At 37.6% G+C, this 24,637-nt stretch overlaps 2 protein-coding genes across 4 annotated transcripts; one reads left to right on the top strand and one right to left on the bottom strand.

The window, feature by feature from the left end:
* Positions 4,105–8,786, top strand: LOC109848187 (pentatricopeptide repeat-containing protein At1g06580-like). Of its 3 annotated transcripts, none has more exons than XM_020417572.1 (8): positions 4,105–4,458; positions 4,529–4,667; positions 5,117–5,291; positions 5,367–7,239; positions 7,352–7,453; positions 7,739–7,804; positions 8,583–8,653; positions 8,749–8,786. In XM_020417572.1, the coding sequence occupies exons 1-4, from the start codon at positions 4,392–4,394 to the stop codon at positions 6,657–6,659; spliced, it is 1,674 nt and encodes a 557-aa protein (XP_020273161.1). In that variant the 5' UTR covers positions 4,105–4,391; the 3' UTR covers positions 6,660–7,239; positions 7,352–7,453; positions 7,739–7,804; positions 8,583–8,653; positions 8,749–8,786. The 3 variants fall into 3 exon arrangements, with proteins under 3 accessions (XP_020273161.1, XP_020273167.1, XP_020273174.1); XM_020417585.1 differs by having other exon boundaries at positions 4,106–4,458; positions 4,549–4,667; XM_020417578.1 differs by lacking the exons at positions 7,739–7,804; positions 8,749–8,786.
* On the bottom strand, positions 12,789–13,973 carry LOC109830049 (transcription factor PCF5-like; the record flags this gene model as incomplete). The annotated part of the gene is made up of 1 exon (XM_020397208.1): positions 12,789–13,973. A coding segment is annotated over one exon (960 nt), but the record flags the coding sequence as incomplete, so codon positions are not given.

Here is a 24,637-nt window from a genome sequence, read left to right as displayed (position 1 = left end):
ATAGGACCAGCTGCTTGGGCCGATACTCTTATGACTCTTGGCATTCCGACTGCATCTGAGGACGGGGGAATCGCAGGTATGCATGAGATCTTCTTGTCCCGGTTCTCCTTATTTGTCCAAATTTTCATTTGGCTAATATAAGAGTGTAACTATAGGACCGGCCGTTGGGCCTGATACTACTACAGTTTCCGGGGCTGAAGGTCTGCATAGAAGTGGCGTCTCCCCGCCCTTGCCGAGTGGTATGAGCAATCTGCCTGCAGGGGTTGATATACCCTCCATGACCACTTCTGCCGCTGTCTCAGAGCCTGTCGGACCTCAGCCTGAGGGGACCTCCGTTGGCGTTGGTATGCTCAGAGTTTGCCTTTGAATTTCCTTATCGTATTCGATAATCTACTGAACTTCTATGTTGTTGCTTGTAGGATCTCGATCCTCTCTATATGAGCGTGTCCGCGCCCTTTTGGTCGATACTGATCCTGACAGAGATATTTTTCGTACGGACCTCGGCTTCTTCACTGCCTTTTATAACGGCATGATCGAGAAACTTCTTCATAGAGGATACGGTTTCGATCAGTTCAGGCGTTCCTTTTCTCGCCACATGATGATGATGAGGGAAGAAGGATACCCGGAATTGGCCGATTCCTTCACCGCCGATTTCGCTGTCCTGGAGTCAGAGATCCGAGAGTTGAAGGAATTGGAGATTAATGGGGCTTCTTCTTTCGTGTCCTCTCAGCTGGAGCATAGGCTGGCACAGTGGCGTGACCTGAGATCTTCCATCGGATGCGAGCTTCAGTCACATGAGAGCTCCATTGCGCAGCTAATGGCTAATGTGGCGAGGAAAGATACGGATAGAGCTGAGTTACTCCGCTCTTTGGACTCGAGCCGCGAGGAAGTGACTAGGTTGAAAGAGGCCTTGAAGTGCGTCGAGGAATCTGCTGCTCTTATTGCAGATGACCTGGCTAGACTAGAGCGTTCTCGTGAGCAGGCACTCGAGAAGCTAGGATCCACCCAGGAGAGACTGATGAAGCTGAAGAGTGAAGCCGCGGAGATTTTAAGCAGTTCTGAAGAATCTGCTCGAGCTGATCTGCAGGCAGAACTCGAGCGGAGTTATGTAGATAGACTTTTTAGTTTAAAGTCTCATATCCTCGACCGCCAACTGCCTTCGGGCTAACGAGCTTTTTATTGTATGCTTTTGACTCGATCTATTAATAGAGACTCCGCATTTGCTTCTTTTGTGATCTTTCTGTATTTATTCTGAATGACAAGGTTTATGGGATTTTTGGCAAACCCCCAGCCATCAACGGGTTTGAAATGTCTTTACCGATTACCGTTTGAAATCGGACTAGCATGTGAATTATTAAACCCGTCTCACATGTAACGTTGTGCTAAGAAAATCACTTTTCTTAGACTTGATGCTATGATTTTGAATACATAGACTTAACCATTTCTTATAGGGAAAAGGCACCCTGCACCGCGTATTAGGCGATGACTTACCGTTCCACATGTAACGTTGTGCTAAGAGAATTGCTTTTCTTAGGCTTGATGCTATGATTTTGAATACATAGACTTAACCATTTCTTATAGGGAAAAGGCACCCTGCACCGCGTATTAGGCGATGACTTATCCCTTCTTAGGCTTCGGGATAAAATTCCCCAGGTTTAGACCCTGGTGTCTTTTTCAATCGGCGAAAGATTAAACCGACCATGTGTGTTAGACATAGACTTTGGGATTTTTGGCAAACCCCCAGCCTTCAACGGGTTTGATGTGCCTTTACCGATCACCGTTTGAATCGGGCTAGCATGCGGATTGTCTAAATCCGTTCCGCATGTAACGTTGTGCTGAGAGAGTGAATTCTCTAAGACTTTGTGCTATGATTTCGAATACATAGGCTTTGCCCTTGTTACAGGAATAGGCTACCCGGCAACACGTGTTAGGTGTTGACTCATCCCTACTTAGGCTTCAGGATAAAATTCCCCAAGTTTAGACCTTGGTGTCTTTTTCTTTAATCGGTGAAAGACTAAACCGACAACGCGTGTTAGGCGTTGACTTATCCCTACTTAGGTTTCGGGATAAAATTCCCCAGACTCGGATTCTGGTGTCTTCTTCAATCGGTAAAAGACTAAACCAGCAACGCGTGTTAGGCATTGACTTATCCCTACTTAGGCTTCGGGATAAAATTCCCCGTGCACCAAGTGCCCGGATTGGAAGTTGAGGAATCTTTACTCTCATTTGGACCAGAGAAAAATAAAGTTTTTGTTACCCTCAAATTTGGAGTGTAACTATAGTGAAGGGAAGGTAAGAGAACTTTCAATAGAAAACAATCGTGGAGAAACCATTTTACCTTCTATCTAACTTTTAATAATAAAATGAGTTAATAACATGCAAGGTTCTTTATGTAAGTTTACATATATTCCCTTTTCCTCCCTTCACTTTATTAAACTCCACAAACGAGGTGGAATAAGTTCTCATTGATTTCTATTACTAATTTCACAAACAAGTTTTACATGTTCCCTTACCTTCATATGTTCTCATGACTTCCCTTCACTATGTGCAAATCTAAATAAGCCCTTAAGTGCTAAATCGTCCCTCAAATTTCAACATGTGTTTTTAAGTCCCTCAAAATTGAAATTATCTTGCAAATTTGTCCCTCGTCTAGAGATTCTATTAATTTTCCCAACATCTAAAATTACCCAGATGTCCCTGAGTTTTTCACATGAGATTTTTTTTGACTCTAGTTGGGAATATAATCGTTGGAAAGAGCATTGGGTTGGGTTTGGGGAAGCTTCTAATCATTAGAGAGGACGTTAGTGCATTTTGGTTCTAGTTGGAACAAGTTGCTAGTATAAACCCATTATAAAAATGGGTTGGTAAGGTTTTAAATGGTGGGCTCAATTATGAGTGCGGGTAGTAACAGAAAAAACCTTCTAATTACGTTAAAGTTGGTAGAAGTTCACTCTTATAAATAACATCACCTAACAAGAGGGAAAAAATTGCAAGAAATTTGAAGATTTGACGGATTAATAAGCAAATATTGAGGTTGACTAGACTATTTGATAACTAAAGATGATTTAAGGGACTACTATGCAATTACCCCTTACAAATACTATCTCACATCGGGAAAGAAAATTACAATTATACCTTTCCACCTTTTCTGAAGAAAAAAGAAGCCATTGTGTTAATTTTAGGGGTGAGCAAACATTCAATTCAAACGATGTTAGCAATTTTTAGCTAAATTGAACTGACCCAAAATAAAAATTCAAACCAAACGGGACTAAGCCTCACCAAACGCAAGGCAAACACCGACTACAGCTTATATATATACTAGTGTGAACACCGTGCAAAGCACGACATATTTTTTTTCCCCCGCTACAGTATTTCTGGTTTTAACTGCTACAATATTTTTTGAATTGCTACATTACCCCGCTGCTACAGTATCCCGTGTGCTACAGTAAAATTTTCCAAAAGACTACATTGCCCAGTTCCATGTTGCTGCAGTAATGTTACTGTAGCATTTACTATAGTATGAATAGTGTATATATATACACACACTAGTGGGAACACCGTGCAAAACACGACATATTTTTTTGCGCCGCTATAATAAACCAGGTTTTAACTGCTACAGTTTTTTTAATTTTTGAATTGCTACAGTGTCTTGCCTCTGCTACAGCCCCTCCCCCCGCGCTACAATGATATTTTTCAAAAACAACATCCAATCTCATACGTGCTACAATAATAATGTTATCATAAATGCTATTGTAGTATTTACTGTAGCGTGAATAGTGAATCTTGAATTCTCTCATTTGTATAGAGGAGTGTATATATATATGTGTGTGTACAAATATTTCTTGAAACTCAAGCCTCGTCTAAGGGGGTGTTTTAGTGAAATACCTGACACAATATCGTAATTTAAAGGTTTCTGTATATTTTCTATAAACTGTATTTAGTTCAAAAAAGTTTTATAGAAATATTTTCTATAAAGTATGGGAAAATATCTCATTTTATAGAAATTAACTTCCTCTCAAAATAGAAGAAAATTGGTGAGAAATTTTACAATTCCTATTAAAATAATAATATAACAAGATTTACAAGTTCCGTTAAAACCGATCAAACCGACTCGGTTCGGTGCGGTTTTAAAGTGTGATCGGTTCGGTTCGGGTTCATACAAGTTCAACCCGCATTAACCGATCCCACCGAACTCTCTTCAAACACCGTACCCATTTTATATTACCCCGGCCCGTTCCGTACTCTGCCTAACCCTCTCTTCCAAGTCTCCGCCGCCGCTCCGTCCCTCACCGCCCTCAATTTCTCCTATTGTCAGACAGAATCAATCGCTGGAGATTTCTCAGGCGAGGGAGCTTCTCGAGCGAGGAGACTCCGATGTTGGCTAAGGAAAGATGCTCGAGGTTGGGGTACTTGTCGAAGAGGCTCGTGGTTGGGGATACGATCGCGAGGCAGAAGAAGGTTTCGGCCTGATCTCGATCCTTCGTCTTCAAAAGATTTGATCTTTTATGGAATCTGAATTTGTAATTAGTGATGTGTTGTGTTGTACAGGCGACGATCGTGGCCAAGATTTATCGGGGGGATGCGAGGGAGGAGCCGTGCGAAGCTGTGGGTGACCTGAAGTTGGATTCTTTGGTTATGGGTAGCAGAGGACTCACTACACTCCAGAGGTAATTTGGATTTTTAATGGTTTCAATCATTAGCAGCAGGAAGAAAGAAAAAAAAAACAATACTTTTCGAGTATAGAATAGACCGAGCCGCACCGATCCGAACCGAACCGATTCATTTCGGTGCGGTTTCGGTTGCTGCAAATAATCGGCGCGGTTTTTGTTGCCAAAATTTTGGTCGAAAGCCGACCGGTTGCTCACCCCTTTTCTATTAAAATAATAATACAACTAACCCGTACCCTATTTCACATCCCCATCTCAATTTCCGGCGCCCATTTTTTAGTGGAAAATTTGTTAGGGTTTTTCTCAAACCCCTCGTTCTCAATCCCACCACCAGTTCTCTTCTCCCTCAAAAATTTTGTGACAGGAAAGTGTCTTACTTTTGTAAATATTTGATTACATGACGGGAATTTCACTTCAAGTCTAGATTTACAATTTTTTGTTTGTCGTAGTGTCGAATGCCCATCGCTGGAGACTACTTGTACAGTTGGTGGGTTGCATCTGATGGTAGAATTGCAAAAGCCTATATCTGTAGCTTCTATGAGAGATTCGATTGGAAGTCCTCCAGAGAGTGGAGCAACTATCAAGCTCAAAGCTTCCATTGAGATGCCCGGTAGTTACCGTCTGGTAATGCTCTGATATGTTTCTGAATTAATTCTGATATTGTTACCATTTTTTTAATTTTTAATCTCATTTCATCAGGTTAAGCATTCGAAGTTCTTAACCTCGGTCGAAGCCCAAGACTACTCCAGTGACTCCTCTCACGTTGAACCGAATCCCCGTATTGAGGTTCGTCGCCACATGCATGAAAGCGCCAAATTGGGCAATTTGGATAAAGCTCTAAGAGCTCTGGCTTTCTTGAAACCAAGTATTCTTGATTACAACGGAATGCTTCATTCTTATTTCAAATCCAGTAGCATTTCATTTGAGCGTGTGACTGGAATTTTTCAGAAATTGAAGAGGTTTGGGCCGTCTCCAAACTTTTGGACATTCAGTATAATGTCTAATGGGCTATGCTCATTAGGATTGCTTAAACATTCTTCTTGTGTGGTGGAAGATATGTGCAACCATGGGTTTGTTCCTTCCTTCTATTTGTTGATGAAATTGATGAAGAAATCTTTGAGCTCAGATAGATTTGAAATTTCTATTCGAGTTTTGGAATTGATGCTGAGATTTGATTATACACCAAGTTTGGTAGTGGTGAACAGATTGATTGCTAGACTTAGTAGAGGGAACAGAGTCCATGAGGCGTACCATGTTTTTTTGGTAATGCTTGAGATGGGTTTGGTTCCTGATGCGTATACTTGTAATTCACTGCTCTTTAGTGTTTGTAGGTCCAATTGGTGTTGGCAGACATTGCCTTTGTTTTATAGATTCAGGAAGAGTGGATTTGTTCCTACTGAGTATTCTTATACTTCATTGGTTATGGGGTTTGGAAAAAAAGGTTTGCGGAGAGAAATTGACCTGATTATGGAGGAGATGAGGAGGGATGGATGTTTTCCTACAGTTGTTACTTATACTGTGCTTATTAAGTGTCTTTGTAAGTATAAGTTAGTCGACGAGGCATTGAGAATCCTTATTAAGGATATGAGTAATGAAGGTTGTGAGCCAGATGTGGTTACATACAATGTACTTTTCGGTGCGCTTATTTCCCTTAATAGAGTCAAAGATTCAGACCGACTGTGTTTGGTGATGGAGGAGAATGGTATAATTGCTGATCAGTATACTTACTGTGCAATCGCTACTAGTCTGCTAAAAAATGAACATGTCAGCAAATCACTAGATCTTTTGTACCAAGCAGTGAGGGATAATGTTATGGATATTGTCACATGGAATATTATATTACGTGGTTTGTGTGTAGAAAACAGAGTGAGGGATGCAATAGCAACATTGAGTTGTATGATAAAAAGAGGTTTTGTTCCAAATAATGTGACATGCAATATTGTACTTAAAGGGATTTGCTTGGAGTGTATAGATAAGTCGTATATTTCCTAGATTATTTCAATTGGGGAATAGATGGACCTGACATTGTCTCTTTCAATACAATTCTATCAGTAGCATGCAAGCAGGTAAACGATTATATAATCCAGGCTGTTGTGGATCGTATGAAGTCTGTGGGAGTTGTGCGCGATGTTGTTAGCATGACCTGCTTACTTCAGTATTTTGGTAAGGCTGGAAAGTTGGAGAAATGTTTGAACTTATTCAATTATATGATTGACAATGGATATTGGCCTACAACTGTGACCTATAATGTGCTTCTGAACAATCTTTGCAAGAAAGGGCTGCTGTTAGATGCAGAAAGACTATTCAACAAGCACATCGGGACATTTCCTGATACAACCTCATACAATATTCTCATGCATGCTTATGTTAGAAAGGGGGATTTTCATGTAGTTCAATCCTTGCTGATTGATATGTATAACCGAGGCCTAGTGCCTAATGCCATCACATATTCATTTGAGTTACTTCATCTGCAAAGGGAGAAGTGTAGATGAGAATTTGCAGAACGGATTCTCATACTTTGCTTCCAAGGGACGTTAAGTCTATCAAAAAATTTGAGAATTTGCAAGCCTTGGTAAGTTTTAGTCTAGCTTTTGCAGAGTTTTATTTTATTTTTATCTTTCTGGAATGGCTTTGGATCCTATAAATAATGGTTTTCGTTATTCCTTTTGTATGTTGGGCTACAGACTAGGGCCATCCGCAATGCACGAGCGGAGTATTCTGTGGAGCCAGCAAAATGGATATCTGCATCTATTGTTGCAAGTACCGATGTCCTGTACTATATATCTGTAAGTCTTTCTCAGAAAATTCACTTGATCATGTAAACACTTTGGGTGTTTGGTTCTTCAGAACACGAGAATAATTGAAAGCTAGATATGAGGATCCTCGTTTTCTAAATAGTAAAAAAATATAGGTGTTAAGTTTCTACTCCACTATTTGTGCATTTTCGAACCATTTTCTCTCCTAATATAAATGCGCAAATAATCCTATCTCGAGTGTGTTGGATGTAAATTGAAATGAGCAAAATCCCCTTTATTGTTTACATCATTTTCATTCTTTCTTTATGATGGCAGTCTTATACTTGTCTTGGCCTTCTGGATAAATTTGCAACGCAAGCATGCATGGATATAGGCAACCAGGTATATGATAGCGCAGCTGCCTCTTGATATTTTAAGTTGGTCCATGATTTATGCTTTTAACCTCAAAAAATTGGTATTTGTTGTCGTTGAATTAGCTAGGGTAGCTACAGAAATACATAAGTTTCCCTTATAGTTTGTTTCATTAATTATGCATTGTTGTTTGCGTACTCCTTGTCTGTCTTATCATTATAAATTTGTTTTTGCATATGCATCATTTGAATTATGTCATTCACTTCATTATTTGCCCACTAATGGATTCAGGTCCTAAATGCTTCATTTTTCAGTATAAATAATAATTATTTCTATTTTTCTGTATTTCAGTTATTGGAAAGTAAAAAGATTTGAAAAAAATTATGCTTCTGCTTCTTTCTCTGAAATTACCATTTTGTCATCTGCCCCCTCCTGCCATATCCAGACTCTAAATTGATCATTGTTGACTGTTTTGGAAATACTAGAAGATATTGTTGCTCTCTTTGCGTATGTAAATTTGCTATGAAGAAATACCTCTCTCTTTATCCAGACTCTAAATTAATCATTGGTGATTGTTTGGAAATACTAGAAGAATATTTTTGCACTCTTTGTTTATGGAAATTTGGTATGAAGGAATACCTTCACAGTATGCAAGTGTTTATTGTTTAGCTATGAGCCTATGACTAATAAAGTATCCAGTGCCACCTGGGATTTGTATGCATGGTCTGTATTGAAAATTTACAATGCCTTTTCACTTATGCTTGCTTTCTGGGTGGTTGTAACTTCTATGTATTCTTACTGTTGACAGTGAAAAACAAGTCTTAGGTCTGCTGTCCAGACTAGATCTCCAAGATGTTCATTTCATTGAAACAATCCCAGGTATATTTATTTACATTTCTTCCTTTAACTGTCCAAGTTTGCTAGCTTTCAGCTTTAGAATATGTTTTGAAGCGTATATCAATCTTATTCTCCAGACTACGCAAAACAATCAGTCCATCTTGTGGCTGGAGAAGGTTTGGAAGCATATCTCCCTCTGGCAGATATGGTGGATGTATCAACCAAAGTTCAACGGCTCTCTAAACGCATTCTGAAGATGCAATCAGAATATGATGCTCTCATTGTTCGTCTCAGTTCTCCTAGTGTATGATATTTTTCCTATGCTTGCGTAAATGCAGTTATATTTTGGGTTAATTGCAGTTAGACCCCCTCAACTATCCCCTGGATGAAAATCTGGACCCCCTTGAAAAGGCTCAACAATTTCCACTCAGGAGGCCTCTCTGCAGCCATTGAACTGCAAGGGTAGTAAGTTCAATTTGGCGGTAGTACAAGTGGTCTATCCGCAATTAAACATTCTTTTACTGTTTTTCGTGAATTTGCTCAAAGTTGAGCTACAACATAGAGGCCGCACATGAACATCGCATGGTGCACATGCATGCACTGGCAACCGTGCGCAGGGGGGGGTGGTATGTCATTTACAAAAATGGATAATTCTGTAGTGAGTTACAATCTGAGTAGTTGGAAACAGATTAAGGAAATAGCTACATATAGTTAGAGAAATTCATTTCATAAAAGCTTACTATTCGAAGGTCAGATGTGCGCTACATGAAAAACATGCAAAATGAATTCTGAAATTTTAATTTTATATGATAACGGTAAAAGCAACTAGTATGGGATATCTTGTAATCTACCTGAATGTTCTTTTTGTTTGAGAGGGGTTTTTGCATATACATACCCCAAATTACTCTAGAAATACATCTTTTTTGATTTGTAAGTAGAGAATGCAGCTTAAATACATCATTATGAAAATATTGAAGCATCCAATTAATTATTGAGGAATTATAGCTAAAGGCTACTACATACCATACAAATCATGTTTTTGATGCCATCAACAATCATGCAACTATTTCAAAAATTGACAAATCATTGGGGTGGTTTGCAAATGTCATTTTCAAGAAAAATTAAATGTCATTTTCAAGATAAATGTTTTCGCTTGTTTGGAAGCTGCCTGCGTTAATTCTGACAGTACTTTTGGAGTGGGGAGTAATTTTTTCTTTTTTAAAAAAAGTCATTTCATAGATGATAATATTTGGTTGAGTTTTTCGATTTTGAGGCCCTATTCTCTCTTTCAAAAAATTCTTGATATTATTAAATGCGACTTTTGATATAATTGTTTTAGTATGTTTGAGACAAGGGCCAAAACTGCCCCTCAAACTTTCTGGCTAGTCCACTGTGTGCACGTGTGTGCAACTTTATTTGCTAGGATGTTACATAAATGGAAGTCGTAGATATATATTAGGATTCGTACGTTGGTGTCAACTAGACAAGGATGAACAACGTCACATGATTATCTTTCATGCTGCAGTTTGTAGAGAAGGCACCTGAAGAGGTGGTTCGTGGAGTTAGGGAAAAAGCAATCGAGGCAGAGGAGAAGTTGAAGCTGACAAAGAACCGCCTTTCCTTGCTTGAATCATCGGTTTCTGTACGGGGCTAAATGATTTTGTACTTCCTTTGAGTTTTTCATATGAGGCTTTCTTTTCCTCCCAATTTGGAGGTTAATTGCTGCCAATATCACCACGTTTGCTCCTCCGGCCATATTGATCAAAAATGCAACAGCCAAATGATTGCATTCAAGGAATTAGGTGTTCTTGAGCACAGACTATTCTTGAGCTATTTGCAGATTTGTTCATCTGCCTGTTTTTGTACTACGGGTGTACCTTGATAGAATTCATCTTTTGATTATTATTATGATACTGTCTTATACCAAATTCTTGTATACGAAACGAGCATGACATTTTTCCTCACTCGATAGAATTGAGGTGCTATTTTATTGTGCCGGTCTATGAAGCACGGACACACATAACATGAAGTCGTGTCGTGTCGTGTCCGTGTCGAACACACGTGTCGAACACACGTATCCTATGTATTTTTTAGGATTTGCCTCGTGTCGGTGTGTCGGATGGCCGTGTCGGATCTGTGTCCGTGCTACATAGGTGCCGGTCTTTCCTCTAAATCCTTTTGTTTTCTGATCATTTGCCATGACGTTGCCTTTGTGAGAGAGCGTGTTCGTTACTTGCTTTGAAGTGTGTAGTACGGAGGAATGATTGTCATTTTTCTAAAAAAATCACTGTTGCAATATTTTTTTTCTTTCTGCTGGGATGTCTGTTTTAAAGACGAAGCATAAATTGGTCGCTGTGAGGACGTCTTTTCTGTTCCTGGCGAATAGCGAGGCTATAAATTGTGTTTGTTTTATTGTTCGCGGAAAATTCCTAGAGGGCCCACTAAGGAAAATAATAATGGAAGGAGATCCCCCAAACAACTGTTACGTCATATATTCTGAACTTGGTGATATTGTATCTGATACAATATTTGGATCGTATGGATACGATACCCAAGATCGTACTGTATGCTTTTCTATAGAGGATTTTTTACCGAAGCTATTTTTGGGGGGTAAATGGGTAAATTCTCATTATACCACTGAAGTATAACTACAGAGCAGACGCTCAAACTATAAGCTGCACAGGATGAACAAAAGCTAGCAAAAACTATCCATGATATCTATATATATAATGATAAGGAATTTTCAGGGGCTGTTTGGTTGGTTTCTTGTTGTCAGTTTTGCCAGCTTTCTTGCCAAAACATCCTTTTTAGTGGCGTTTTGACAAGAAAGCTGCAAAAAAAGCTGTCAGCTTTGGCAGAATCAGGGGCAAAAGAAGCAAAACAAACAGCCCTTCACTCCCGCTCGAAGTTTTTTTTCACCGTCAGTGAGGTTTTTTTTTTTATAACTAAATTGTCGGATTAGCTTTTTTTCCTTTTTCGTAATGAAAAATCGAGATTAGATCTCCGATTGCTGCATGGGCAGTGAGCACTTTAGAGTTGCTGTCCTGGATTCTTAAGGAAACAAAGCTCCTATTTCACTATCATAATTAATAAGGACATATCAAGGAAGATGAGATATCATGAGCTTGGTCTTAATTTGTGTCGGATATTTTGTTTTCTCTAAAAATTCTTACAGATATCATATCCAGCAAGAAAATTGATGCAGCCTGCTGTTGCTGGGGACGAGTCTGCCGAGGAAGTTAGGTCGTCTTTGCGCGCGCTGGCTACAGTGGGAACCAATAAATAAATAAAAACCATTTATATGATTATCAACTTCATCCTGAACATTTTTGCACTTCTCTACAGTTGTCATTTTCTGGGATGTATAACTCGATAAACAATATCTCAAGCTTCTTTCTGAATTACTGTTTAATCTCTCTACTTTAGTGGGGCTATTAAAAAAATCTTAATTTTCCCACAGTGATTGAAATAGACAAGTGTGTGTATATCAATATAGGGGGAGAACTCTCTCTATAGAAAATCGCATAGAAAAGAAAGAGATCATGCAATGATACAAAGTACATGTACAACTAGAATATTTTATCAGAACAATAATGTATATTGTATCATTGCAATCAGATTATTGGTATTGCATCAATGTAATTACCAACTTTGAAAAATATATTGCCACACATTTCCCGGTTTGCATTTTGGCAAGAATATGAATGTGGAAATATGCTCTAAAGAAAACGGCAACAATGCTCTTACCTTTAAATTCCTTAAACACCCCATTTTAAGGCGAGCAAAAGTACTAAGCATAGAATATCCACGACAATGCCTGATAGCAAACAAACATAAATCTAAATTTGCATGTTATTCCTTTGAAAACATTACATAATACATGCATGTGAATCAATAGTTTAAAGGAGATGGTAATGATGGTTGCTGCTACTGTTTACTGTAAAATGACTTTTCCTCAGCATCTTCAAAAGGAATAAAGAAGTCCAATCATGCACTTAATATTGTATTCATCTTTTTTTTTTCTTTTTTGTGTGTGGGTGGGGGGGTGTTGTTTAGCTGAGAAGAAGCATCAACAACAAACACATCAAAGCTACTTTCTTCTTTATTGGAACAGAACCAAAAAAAAATGGAAGAAAGCATCTCATTTCCAACAATAGAATACAAAGGAAATCCCCTCCTCCATGCCAACGCATTAGATTAATCTTAGATTCTTCTCTCAATCATATGATAACAAGACATCAACTAGTACGGCTTCAACTAGAAAATAATAATAGTAATAACAACAACAAACACAAAGCTAAGGGCTATGACGAGCCCAACAAACATCAACAAAAATGAAAACAGAGCGATGAGAAGAACTATGATAAGGTTTGGGATTACTGCCAGTTCTTTCTTCTTCTCATCAATAGTAAGAAGCAGAAGCAGAGTCAGGCAGTTCTAGAGCACTACCATCATGCGCCTCTTTCTCGTAAACCCTCGATGGGATGCGAAACCCTGAGAAGTCAAGGGTGCCGGATCCAAAACTGATGTCCTGGATCGACGGCGATAGCAGATGAAACAGAGAATTACTGGACTGAAGGGGTTCCCTCTGAGTGTAGAACTGGCTTTGAGCATAGAACTGGCCACTGCCACAATCAGCACTATCTGCCATATTCCACGGCGTCACAGAATTTCCATCAAAACCCAGATGCCCAGAATTACTGAAGATACTAGGATTTGGGTCTTGAAGAGATTGGAGAGAGAGGTGGAGATCTTGAGCTTGGGGAGAATTATTGACTTCAACAACATGAGGTTGTTTTTGGGTATCTGTTGAAGTGTTGGGATGCCAAGGGGGGAGTTCAGCGAGCTGATCTATGGCAGCCTTGGCATTCTTGATGAGCCAGTCGACGGCCTTGCTTGGCCTGTCATACCCGAGACGATCTTGAACATCGTAGAACTGGATGGCAGTGTGAGCAGATAAGCGCACACGGCGATCTCTCAGGCCTTTTGCAGTGCAGACTTTGCTGTGCCGATCCTTTCGACCGGTGGCTCGCACAATGTGGCCGCCTTGGAAGGGCACGATCTGCCCGGAGATTCTTGATTGTTTCTTGGTTGGCGGTTGAGATTGCTGATTTTGCTGCTGATACTTCAAGTCATGGATGTGGTGTAGTAGAAAGCTCTGGATTTGGGCTTCTTCATCTTGATTTCTTCCTCCCTCGCCGTTTCTTGGAACGGGATGGAAGTGAGTCTTCCAGGGATCCAGACTCCTGAGCCTCTTCTTCTTCTCCTCTTCCAGCTTTGGATTTGGTGGAATTATCACTGAGGGGTTTTCTTTTGCATTCACAAGGCTTGGCCATAAAACTCCCTTAATCCTACTGTTCCATTACTAGAAGCCTAGCTACAACACAAGACCCATAATTAATTTGTGCTGGCAATGAGTAGGTATAGGATAACAGGGGATGAGAGAGGCTCAGGGCTATAGAGGAGCTGGATGATGTAGGTTGGTACTGATTGATAAGGGGACAGGGATTAAAGACTCATCATCAGGTAATAGCAAAGTGCATCAGATGAAAAAGAGAGAGAAAAGCACTTCCTCTATCTTTGATACCTCCTCTCTCCTCTCGAAATCTCTGTGTTTCTGAGCCAGGACGGTGACTGTATAAAGCTTTTGGCTTCACTCTCTCCTTTATTGCTGTGGCTTTGCTAAAAGTAGGATCACATTTCCCCCCTTGGGTTTTGCCAAATTACGCGCCTATCAAGTCCTTATCCTTCTCATTTACTCAAGACAGTTTTCAATTGAATAATGAGGCTCAGCTGACATATTTGTTTGGATTCAACCCAATAACAACAAACAAGACATACTTGGAATATGTGGCATAAATGCAAGAATCAGACCTTCAGCCGACAATCACATATGAACATTTGTCTTTGGGAAGGCTAAGATAGCTTGACCTTAAACTTATTTGGTGCTAATAATATAGCTCAGGTGGAACCCACACCGATATATGCATGCTTTATTCCCATGTGACATGTATTTGTATGTGATTTTTTTGGGTTTTCAACATATGATATTTACTGATCAAGAATCAAATTTCAACGAAAAAAACGGCTGTTTATTTGACATCATCTTCAAAACCTCATCATTTGGAAAGAAATTCTGATGATGGATTTTACTGATGTGGTAGCAAAATCCAACTACGTTTTCTAATTTTCTTTCAAAGGTCCCTTCCACTGTAGCAAGACTCCGAAGTTATGATGTGGGATGAGGGTTATAATTCTGTATTCTAACATACATCCGCAAGTTAAGAGGCTTTTTATGGACGAAATCTAGACTCAACGGTGTCTTTTTTAATTTGCTTTAGAAATTTTTGGCCATCAAGATTCGGACATATGTTGCTCTGCTAACATGTCAAAGGACCCAGCCACTATACAAAAACTCCAGAATTATGGTGGGGGCTGATGATTAAAATTTTACATAACACCTTCAAAACAAAAAAAAAAATATTTGACATATGAATTTGGTTCTCCTTAAAGTATTAGTTGGCCATTAGCATGTCAGAGCATTTTGAGCCCCCAAAACTTAGGATTTCAAATTGAATTGGCCTAAATATTAAAGACAACCAATTCGACCAACTTGTTGAGGTTAGATTAGATGGATCGAGATCTTCACCAAAGCTGTTAGAAGGTGAAAATTAATGGAGCATGGACCTACCAATTATTGCCAAAATAAAGTGCTAAAGACAACAGGGAGGATTATTGATCACATGGAAGAACAAGTCCAAATCCAAGGCTAATGCATGCGAGATACTTTAACTTTCCAAATGTGTCAGTAACCACTTGGAAGCTATAGTGGGGTCGCCGATAACGGCCTCAGTCTTCGTCAATCTCGAGGCAGTGACAGCAAAGATGCAGCTGGTGAGCTAGATAATTTGCTGAAGCTGTGGTCAGAGCTTCACAAAGTTTCTCTAGTGCCACCGGTACAGCTGACTGCTCAACTAGGTTTAGTGATTGATGGATCATGAACGGTATTTTATGAAGAAGTATGACAATTTACATGTGACATATCTCATATCAGCAATCATGGGGGAAAGGGGAAGTAGAATACAAACCGAGGACTCATCTGACTAGAATGAACTGGTAATCAACAAAATACATGTGCACACTTAATCCTGAAAAGATGAATGAAATTGGTGTGGCTTTTGCATTAACATGTCTTATTTCAGAAAATCATTTTCAGATAGCTGTGTAGAAAGGACATAAAGCAAGCCATTCTCGGTGCATTGGTGAAGATAAAAAATTATGACCAAAAGGGACACTAAGGTGCACTTCTATATAAAATGATCAAAAAACTTAGAATAAGGAAAAATGAAAAAAAGTTTTTCACATACACATACGCTAGAGCTATTAATTCATAAAGCTAGCATAACCTATGGATGTCATAGAATCATGTTCTTTGATTATTATAAATGGGTCATCTACAAATCGACATAGAGTAGTGCCATAACTCCCTTTCCAATTATGTCACAAGTTAAAATCTCTTCAGGTTCAATGAACTGGATTTTATCCCAATAAAATTTACTGCATATTTACTATGCAAAGATTGGTATTATAATTATAAAGACTAGTGTGAACACCATGCAAAGCACGACATATCTTTTTTTTCACTACAGTAATCCCGGTTTTAAATGCTACGCTATTTTTTAAACTTTTTTGAATTGCTACAATATCCCGCTCTGTTACAGTGATTTTAAAAAATGCTATCTTGTTCCTGTACGGCACAGTAATTTTTCAAAAAATGCTGCATACCAGTTTCCTGATTACTACAGTAATAGTACTACAGTAAATAATTCTGTATTGTTTACTGTAGCATGAATAGTGAATCTTAGGTTCTCCCATTTGTATAGAGTAATAGATGTATTGCTTATCTTATAGAATAAATGCAGTATATGTTCATATTTGTACTTTCTGAATCAATTAGAATTCACAGAATTAAGTTGAGGGTGAAGATGACAAGATGCATAATTTAGCTACAGGAACGAAAAGATTAAAGGGAAAAGAGACATAAAGAAAATTCCAAGAACATGACTGAACTTGCAGTTAAAAGCAAAAGGTTTCTGTATGTGGTGAGAACGAGAAGTCAGCTGGAAATCTAGCGTTGAAAACAATGGGTGTCTATTATGTGGTTTGGAGTTTTTGCAAGTGGGAGGCAATACAATGAAGCTGATGTGTTTGTTCAAAGGAGTGATATTGGTGGATCTTATGAGGAAAGAAAGCTGCTGCAGTGATTCCGAAGAAAGTGGAGAAGCATAGAGTAAAAAAGAGGACAGAATGAAAGAGGCCTTAGCTCCTTTTACGTAGTTGGCATGGACAAGGTGCTTATCTGAATGAAATGCTCAAATTTCTGGAGAAACACTAAAATGTAATTAAGAATAATCCATCATTCATAACAAAAATAAATTAACTAGTTTCTGCATAAATGTATTCATGAATTAGGCAGAACTATACCATATTATGTCACTGTCTGCAATGAATACTGGTGTCGAGTGCATTACTTGTTTAGTGGTGTAATTTCTTAAATGTATAATTTTAATTAAGGGAATCCTGGTTGAATTCTATCTTAGTTCAATATCTTTGTTTTCACCTTTTAAATAAACAATTACCATCCCACTTTGTTTTGGAGCTAGGTCTGGCAAAAAGACAAACTGGTGGAAATGACTGTCGAAAGAGAATGTGCCTGCCAAGAGTAAAGGGGCTTAAGCAGTGCAAAGTTTGGCTTGATGCCTTAGTTTTGTTATTAAGTTCCTGGGCAAGAAGTGAAATGGGTGCTTAAGCACTGAAAATAATGGTGGAGAATGACGAGCTTAAAATAAATAAATGAAAGTAATAAATAATATAAGGTAGTAAAGGATGGTCCTTTAGATTTTCTAAAAGTATAAAATTTTCAAACTTGTGAATGTTGGCTAAAAGGTAAGATGACTAAATTACCTTTTTCGGAAAAACGTGCTAGAGCTGAAGCTACTCTTGACATTATACATTCTGATGTGTGCAGTTCTATAAATGTTAAAACAAGAGGCAGATATTCATCATATTTTGTAATATTTACAGATGATGCATCTTGATGTGGCAAACGGATGTGAAGATAGCTTTCTTGAATGGATATCTTAAAGAAGATATTTACACGCAACAACCGGAATGTTATGTATGTAAAGGTCAAGAGAAAGTATGGTTTGCAAATTGAATTGGTCAGTTTATGAACTTAAACAAGCTTCAAGGTGTTGGAATATTCGTTTTGATGAAACGATTAAGGAATTTGATTTTATCCAAAATCCTGAAGAGTCTTGCGTGTATAAGAAACAACAAAATAATTCCACTGTGTTCCTTAATTCAGAAACTAGGAGAGCTTGTATAGATATTTGATCAAGTTACATTATCCTATCCAACATCAAGTCTACATCTTGGCAAAGGACATGGATGAAAACAAGACGAAGAGGGTTTAATGGTGAATGCAAGTGTCACACGCTCGCGCGCACACACTTAAGACTCTTTAGTGATTAGCACTTATTAGTTCACTCCTCCATGAAAACTCTTGGCCTGAGAAAGAGAGACAGACCCTATCACAGACTCATTGATTTGGAAATTAGGTTCAAATATTTAACTCACGTCTATATCTAATAATCATAGTTTGAAGTGTAAGTGTCGGCTTTTACGAAGCTCTCCTCCTCAAACTTTACATGTAAATCTCCTCTGAGCGTCTACTAAAGTTGTCAATTTTGGGGTAAGATGAATTCTTACTCTATTAGACATTTCAACATACAGCTAGTGGGCATCAACTCATTTTTCTTTTCTTATCTCGTCTACTTTCATCTACTGTAATTTTTTCCACTTAGTAAAGTGAGATCATTGGGACTGGGCTTAGATCAATCATTTCTATCCAACTTTTGTGGGTCATTCATATCAATAAAACATATGGACTATGATTTTATCAGCAAATACTCAACCAAGGAATTAATTTTCTTCATGTATATGCACAAAAATATATGTAAATGAGAGGGTAAATACATAAATGTACCTTGGAGAGGAAGATTATTGGCTGCCGTTGATGAGAGTGTGAGTTACAAACGCTGGTGATGTGGTCGATCAAACTCTTATCTTTCTCTGATGGGGAAAAAGAAAATTCTATTCTTGGCGCGAATTTGGAAAGGTTACTTTTTTTTTTCTCCCACCCCCTTCGAAATTTCCTCTTCGATCGAGTTCGCCGTTATGTGTAGTAATTGGGCCGGGTCTAGCTTGGTTAGAACTGGGCCTCTGATTTTTTGTAAACATTTTGGTTTTTTGGTCAGAGAGTTTTCGTAAAGTTATTGCTATGTGCGTGCTATTGAAATCTGAGGTGAATTTTCTAGGCTTAATTGCACTTAAATACCTTATTGTTTTCCCTACGTTGAACTTATATATCCTCGCTTGTTTTTACAGCACTGAAGTTTTTGAAAAATTCATCTACATACTCTCACTTGTTTTCGACAGTATTTATATACTTTACGACAACAACAATAACAACAATAACGAAGCCTTTATCTTAAATGTTTGGGATCTGTTACATGGATCATATTTTTACATTCTATTCTATTATGGGTCATTTCATCTATTAAGTTAACCATTAACATATCCTTCTTAATTGCTCCCAATCAAGTTTTTTTGTGTCTATCTTTAAATCTCTTTGTCTTATTAACTATAATATTATCACTTTTTCTAGTATTTGTACACCATGAAGTCTTTAAAATTTCCACTTAACTATCCTAAATTTTTTAAAATATTCACTTAAATACCCTAAAGTTTTTATAACTGGCTTTTAACTACCCTAAAGTTTTTAAAACTTGCACTTAAATACCCTCAATTTTGCATAATTGATGGTATTTGAGTGCAATTTTTAAAAACTTTAGAGTATTTTTAAGTGCAAGTTTTAATAACATTGTATACAACTGCTATCTAACACAAGTGAGGGTATATAAGTATAAGTTTTAAAAACTATAGGGTATATATATGTATGTGCTGCTAAAATAATGTGAGAGTATATAAGTGTCTAGTAGAAGATATTATAGGGTATTGAAGTGCAATTAAGCCAATTTTATAGCACCAAAATTTTCTTATTGTGTTAGTAAACATTCAAATATTTCATTTAATTTTTAAATCACATTTTACAATATATCTTACTGTTATATTTAATTCTAACTGTAGTTTAAGAGCATAATGCATTCCTAATTCTCATTTATCTTCCTTCGTCTAAACTGTTTTCATCTCCTTCTCTTTAATAAACGATTATTTCCCATTGAGTATTGACTCAACGAGCAAAATTGAACCCCAGATGACGGTCTTATTAGCGTCAAAATTGAAAATAATGATTTAAACATTTAGTTTAAAAATAAACTGTACACTTAAACACTTATAATAGAATTATTGGAAGCTACAGCAATGAACACCACATATTAAACCGCGAAATACAAATTACTGAATTAGCTCTAAAATTAAATTATTGAAGTCTGGGCTTAAGATTGATTTTGGAAGTATACAGGTATAAAACTTTGCGCCAATGGGGAAAAAAATTCTTTCGCAAAGTGAGTAGATTTTAAACTTGGACACAACTTATTTACAGCTTGTGATGCCGTGATATTTGTTTGAAAAAGTTTAAAATAATGATATAAGAAATTCGTTTTAAAATACACTAAATGTAGCCATGAACAGAAGTTATAGCGGGAAACCCATTATTTTTATAGGGCACTGCTACAGGGACCCTAAATAGGGGACCCAAGTGGGGGCACAAGTGAGGTGTCCCCCTAATCGTATGATGCACTATTCATGAACAGTGCATCATGCGATCAGGGGGGACACCCCACCTGTGGCCCCACTTGGGTCCCCTATTTGAGGTCCTTGAGACATTAATCTTTTTTATATGTAGTAAAGTATCTATCTCTTCATTCTACTCATCCACACAAACTATATTGTTATGATAAAATCTAAGGATCAAGAATATAAAGATAATTTGTATAATTATGGTCGTCTTTTAGCATAGGACTGTCACATATCTGGATGAATATGACAATGAGATGCAACTTAAAACAACTAAAAAAATTGAGCATAAACTGAAAATGTGAAGATATAAGGGTTGCTATCAAATTACAAACAAGTACCCGGAGGCAATGGATTAATTACACCGATGATCTTGGATTTTGTGTATTTACAAGGATAACTTTGAGATTACTGATTGTATTTACACATCTGGGCTCTAGGGTCATTTGTGTAATCATACAATTTCAGGGTCATCTATATAGATAAGCAAATTTTAGGGTCACTCGTATAGTTATACCCCAGACTATCAGCTTGTAATTAATTCTTTAATAAGATGTTATTAAGCTAAAAAGTTTAAAAAAGAAAAAAAAAACTCTACACTTGAATCCCTACCTAAAACTTAGGTGCTTGCTTTACTATGCAATTGATGGAAACGAGTAATATCGTGGAAGATTATTTGCGCTTTGATAGTTTGATACCCTGAAGTATGCTGTTTTTAACCTTGTTATCCCAGACTTTTCATTTGACACTTTGACCTTGCAAAGGACAAATTTTGAAAAGCAATCTCTTTCCAAAAGTAATTGTAAAAAACGATCTATTTCAAAATTATTTGCCAAAAGCAATCCCTTTTCAAAAGTAATTGTAAAAAACGATCTATTTCAAAATTTTGAAAAGCAATCCCAGTTGGCTGAAACTGGGTCGTTTTTGGCGAAAAAAATACCAAACTTCACGGGACTTGAAGTCCCGTAAAGTTTTGTTGTGTAAAAACTTTACAGGGCTTCAAGTCCCGTGAAGTTTTGTTATGTAAAAAACTTCACGGGACTTCAAACTTGAAGTCCCGTGAAGTTTGGTATTTTTTTTTTAGCAAAAAACGACTCAGTTTCAGCCAACTGGCTGAAACTAGGTCGCTTTTGGCAAATAATTTTAAAATAGGTCGTTTTTTATAATTACTTTTGGAAATGGGTTAGTTTTCAAAATTTCTCCCATTGTAAACTTTACACCTTTGACACTTTGACATTGAAAAACTTTTCATTTGACACTTTGACATTGCAAACTTTACACCTTTTTTGACTTTAATACCTCCAAAAATTTCGGCCTACACTTCAATACCCCAAAGTATACACATTTTTCTCTATGACACCCCAAAGTTTACAAAACTTTGGAGCACCAAAGTTCAAAAGTTTAAACTTTGGGGTAACAAGTGTTGAAAATAAACTTTAATATATTAAAGGTAAAGAAAAATTAAATCTTTGGGACCTTTGGGATAGCTAAATATCAAGGAAAAATAACTTTGGCGCGTCAAAATTAAACATGGAGTAAACTTTGGGTTGCCAAATCGCAAATAAGAACTACAGGCCCACTTGCGTTCAGCTACCAAAAGCGGAAGCTCAATTCAGGGTTCAAATTCAAATAAGCTCCGGTGTTTTATCTTATAAATCTATTAAGCCCTTGATCTATTATTTTAACCTGATTTTGATTTTGATTCTAGTCAGCCTCAATAGTGGTTTAACACCCAAAACACTACCATAATCAAAACTGGTCAGAATAAACTTGGAATATTGCAAAATTAGTCACATACAATCCTTCGATTGGAATTGTGAGAGATTATTATGGGGGAAATAATCATGTTAATTTCCTCTCGTGCAATCTGAAGTTTGATGGGTTTATACTCATTGTTTGCTCAAAAAACTCTTTGATGAACTTTTGGACATGTACTGTGGCTCAAAAAACTTGACTTTTTTGCTTGACGACATTGCCGACGACTCCGCCGCCGTTCTCAGCGACGTCGACGAAGGTTAATTTCAGGTTAGGGGTCAGGATTGCTGACCAGAGAGAGCGTTGAAGCGCTTGGCGCGTGGTGACGTGTCGGTGGAGATTGTGTTTATTACTGATATATAAATAAGTTTTATTAGAAGAAATTAAGAAATTGAGATTGAAAAGTTTATTAGTTTCTCCTTCTCTGGACTATATGAAATGTTTATGAACGTGCAATGTAACATTGCTTTTTTCCCCTTCCGATCACCGGATACCATTATCAATACCTATCTATAAATTAGTAATTCTTTCCTTTTTGTATCCCATATAATCTTCTAGCATGAGGATTTTAACTTAGACAATTTTCATATTATGATCTAGTTAACTAAGTCATAGCATGCATACAAACTTAGTATATAAACATAAGTTAACCATGCTTTAAACCTTGATTAGAGATAACCAAATTATTAAATACCTAATGTGAAACTCTCTAATTAACATAGTTATTATATTTGTTCAGCCATGTTAGTGCGGGAAATTTTGCATAAAACCCCTCAACTTTGGCCAAATTGAAGATTTCTCTTCACATTGCCTATATATATGTGCACTCCACTTCTTCTTTTTGCCATAAAAGAAGAAAAATCACTCCAAAACCTCCTCCCTCTCCTCTGAACGTCCCAAGCTCATCTCCTCTTGTTCAAAAAAAAAAAAAGAGATTTCATAGATTTCCATAAGCATCATCTCTTAAGCTCTAAAGATTGAAGAAGAAGGAGAGGAGAAAGAAGATAGTGGAGGATTTTAGAGGAGAAAGTGGAGCAAGTCTTAATCCTAGGTATAATGCTCTTTTTCATGTTGTTATTAAGGATATTAAACTAAAATTATATGATCTAATTTGGTTTTGGCCTTGCATGTGAGGATTTTATCATTGCATGTTACTTTGAAGCAAGGATTGGCCCTTGCATGTCCATAATTAGTTATAAAAACATGATCTTTATATCTATGAGTATATAAAATATAATTTTTACTGGTTTATAAGCCTTATGTGATCAAGTATTAATCATCTTACTTTGGATTAGTGTAAATATGGGTTGCATGTCAATTTTATGTTGAAACAGAAATTCGTACAAAAATTTCCAGCATAATACTCTCCTAGTAAAACGATCATAACTTTCTTTGTACATATTCAAATGATGAAATTCTTTCTGTTATAGAAACTAGACTTTCGTGGCTTTCATTTGATACCCTGTTTGTTTAATTATAAAATCATTTACTAGTCTGAAAGTATGATTTAATACAGTACATGTGTCTGAAACTGTCTGCCTAAGTCATGTTCTTTGTAAAGAGCATATATCTCAACATATACCATGCATGCATGAAATTCTTTCTATTCCTAAAACTAGACTCAATTGCCCTTCTGTTGATATGAGTTTGAATTAATTTGAATAACATTTGGTAGGTCTAAACTGTGAAGCACGTGATGGTAGGGGCCACAATCAAGCAGGCCCACCCGAAAGGGACATTATAAATACCCTAGTGATTTCCTAGGGTTTTGAGCAGCGAAGTGAGGGGGTCCTTTTGGTGGCGGCAAAAGAAAGGAGCAGGAGGTTTGTTTTCGGCTGGGTATTTTTTTTTTCTCTTTTGACTGCGGATTGCAAGGTGGCAAATAGGCAGTGGTGGCTACAGTGTGCAGCGCAGGAGCAGAAGAATAGGGGCAGCCGACTTTGTGATTTTTTTTTTGTGCATCCCTCTTTTGTAGAGAGATATTTGTGTGAGGGATCTGAGAGTTTGTTTGAGGGTTTAGGTTGTGAGATTGTAAACCCCAGTTGTATCTCTCCCTCTAATAGTAGATCTCCCCCCTCCTTGCCCCGTGGACGTAGGCAGTTTGCCGAACCACGTAAAAGTTGTGTTCTTGTCGTGATTTGTAATAGCTTGTAGGATCCCTCGACGCGCAGTCCTAGAGCTGACGAGAGGAAGAGCAGATATCTCACTTTGATGAGATATCTGGCTTTCGGTTCTTGTTTCCTTTGAGAAACTAGAATTCCGTTGTGATCTAATCTCTTGTTGTGCACCTTGCGCACCGGAGGTGCTGCCGAAATTTCCGCTGCGCACAACAAGTGGTATCAGAGCTCCGGGTTGGACTTGGGAGCTTGTTTGAAGGATTCGCTGAAGGATTCCTATTTGAAGATTAGATCGACAACATGGGTGAAACAAGCACATCGGGATCGTCTCTTA

The sequence above is a fragment of the Asparagus officinalis genome, chromosome 1, assembly GCF_001876935.1.
Source record: "Asparagus officinalis chromosome 1, Aspof.V1, whole genome shotgun sequence".
Taxonomy (NCBI): Eukaryota; Viridiplantae; Streptophyta; class Magnoliopsida; order Asparagales; family Asparagaceae; genus Asparagus; species Asparagus officinalis.
This window is presented reverse-complemented; position numbering and strand designations above follow the sequence as displayed.

Bases quoted from the DNA above. Each gene is read 5' to 3' on its own strand.
- LOC109848187 (XM_020417572.1), top strand. From the start codon at position 4,392: ATGCTCGAGGTTGGGGTACTTGTCGAAGAGGCTCGTGGTTGGGGATAC. The intron at 4,459-4,528 runs GTTTCGGCCTGA...ATTTGTAATTAG, and splicing joins CGATCGCGAGGCAGAAGAAG to TGATGTGTTGTGTTGTACAG. The intron at 5,292-5,366 runs GTAATGCTCTGA...TCATTTCATCAG, and splicing joins TGCCCGGTAGTTACCGTCTG to GTTAAGCATTCGAAGTTCTT.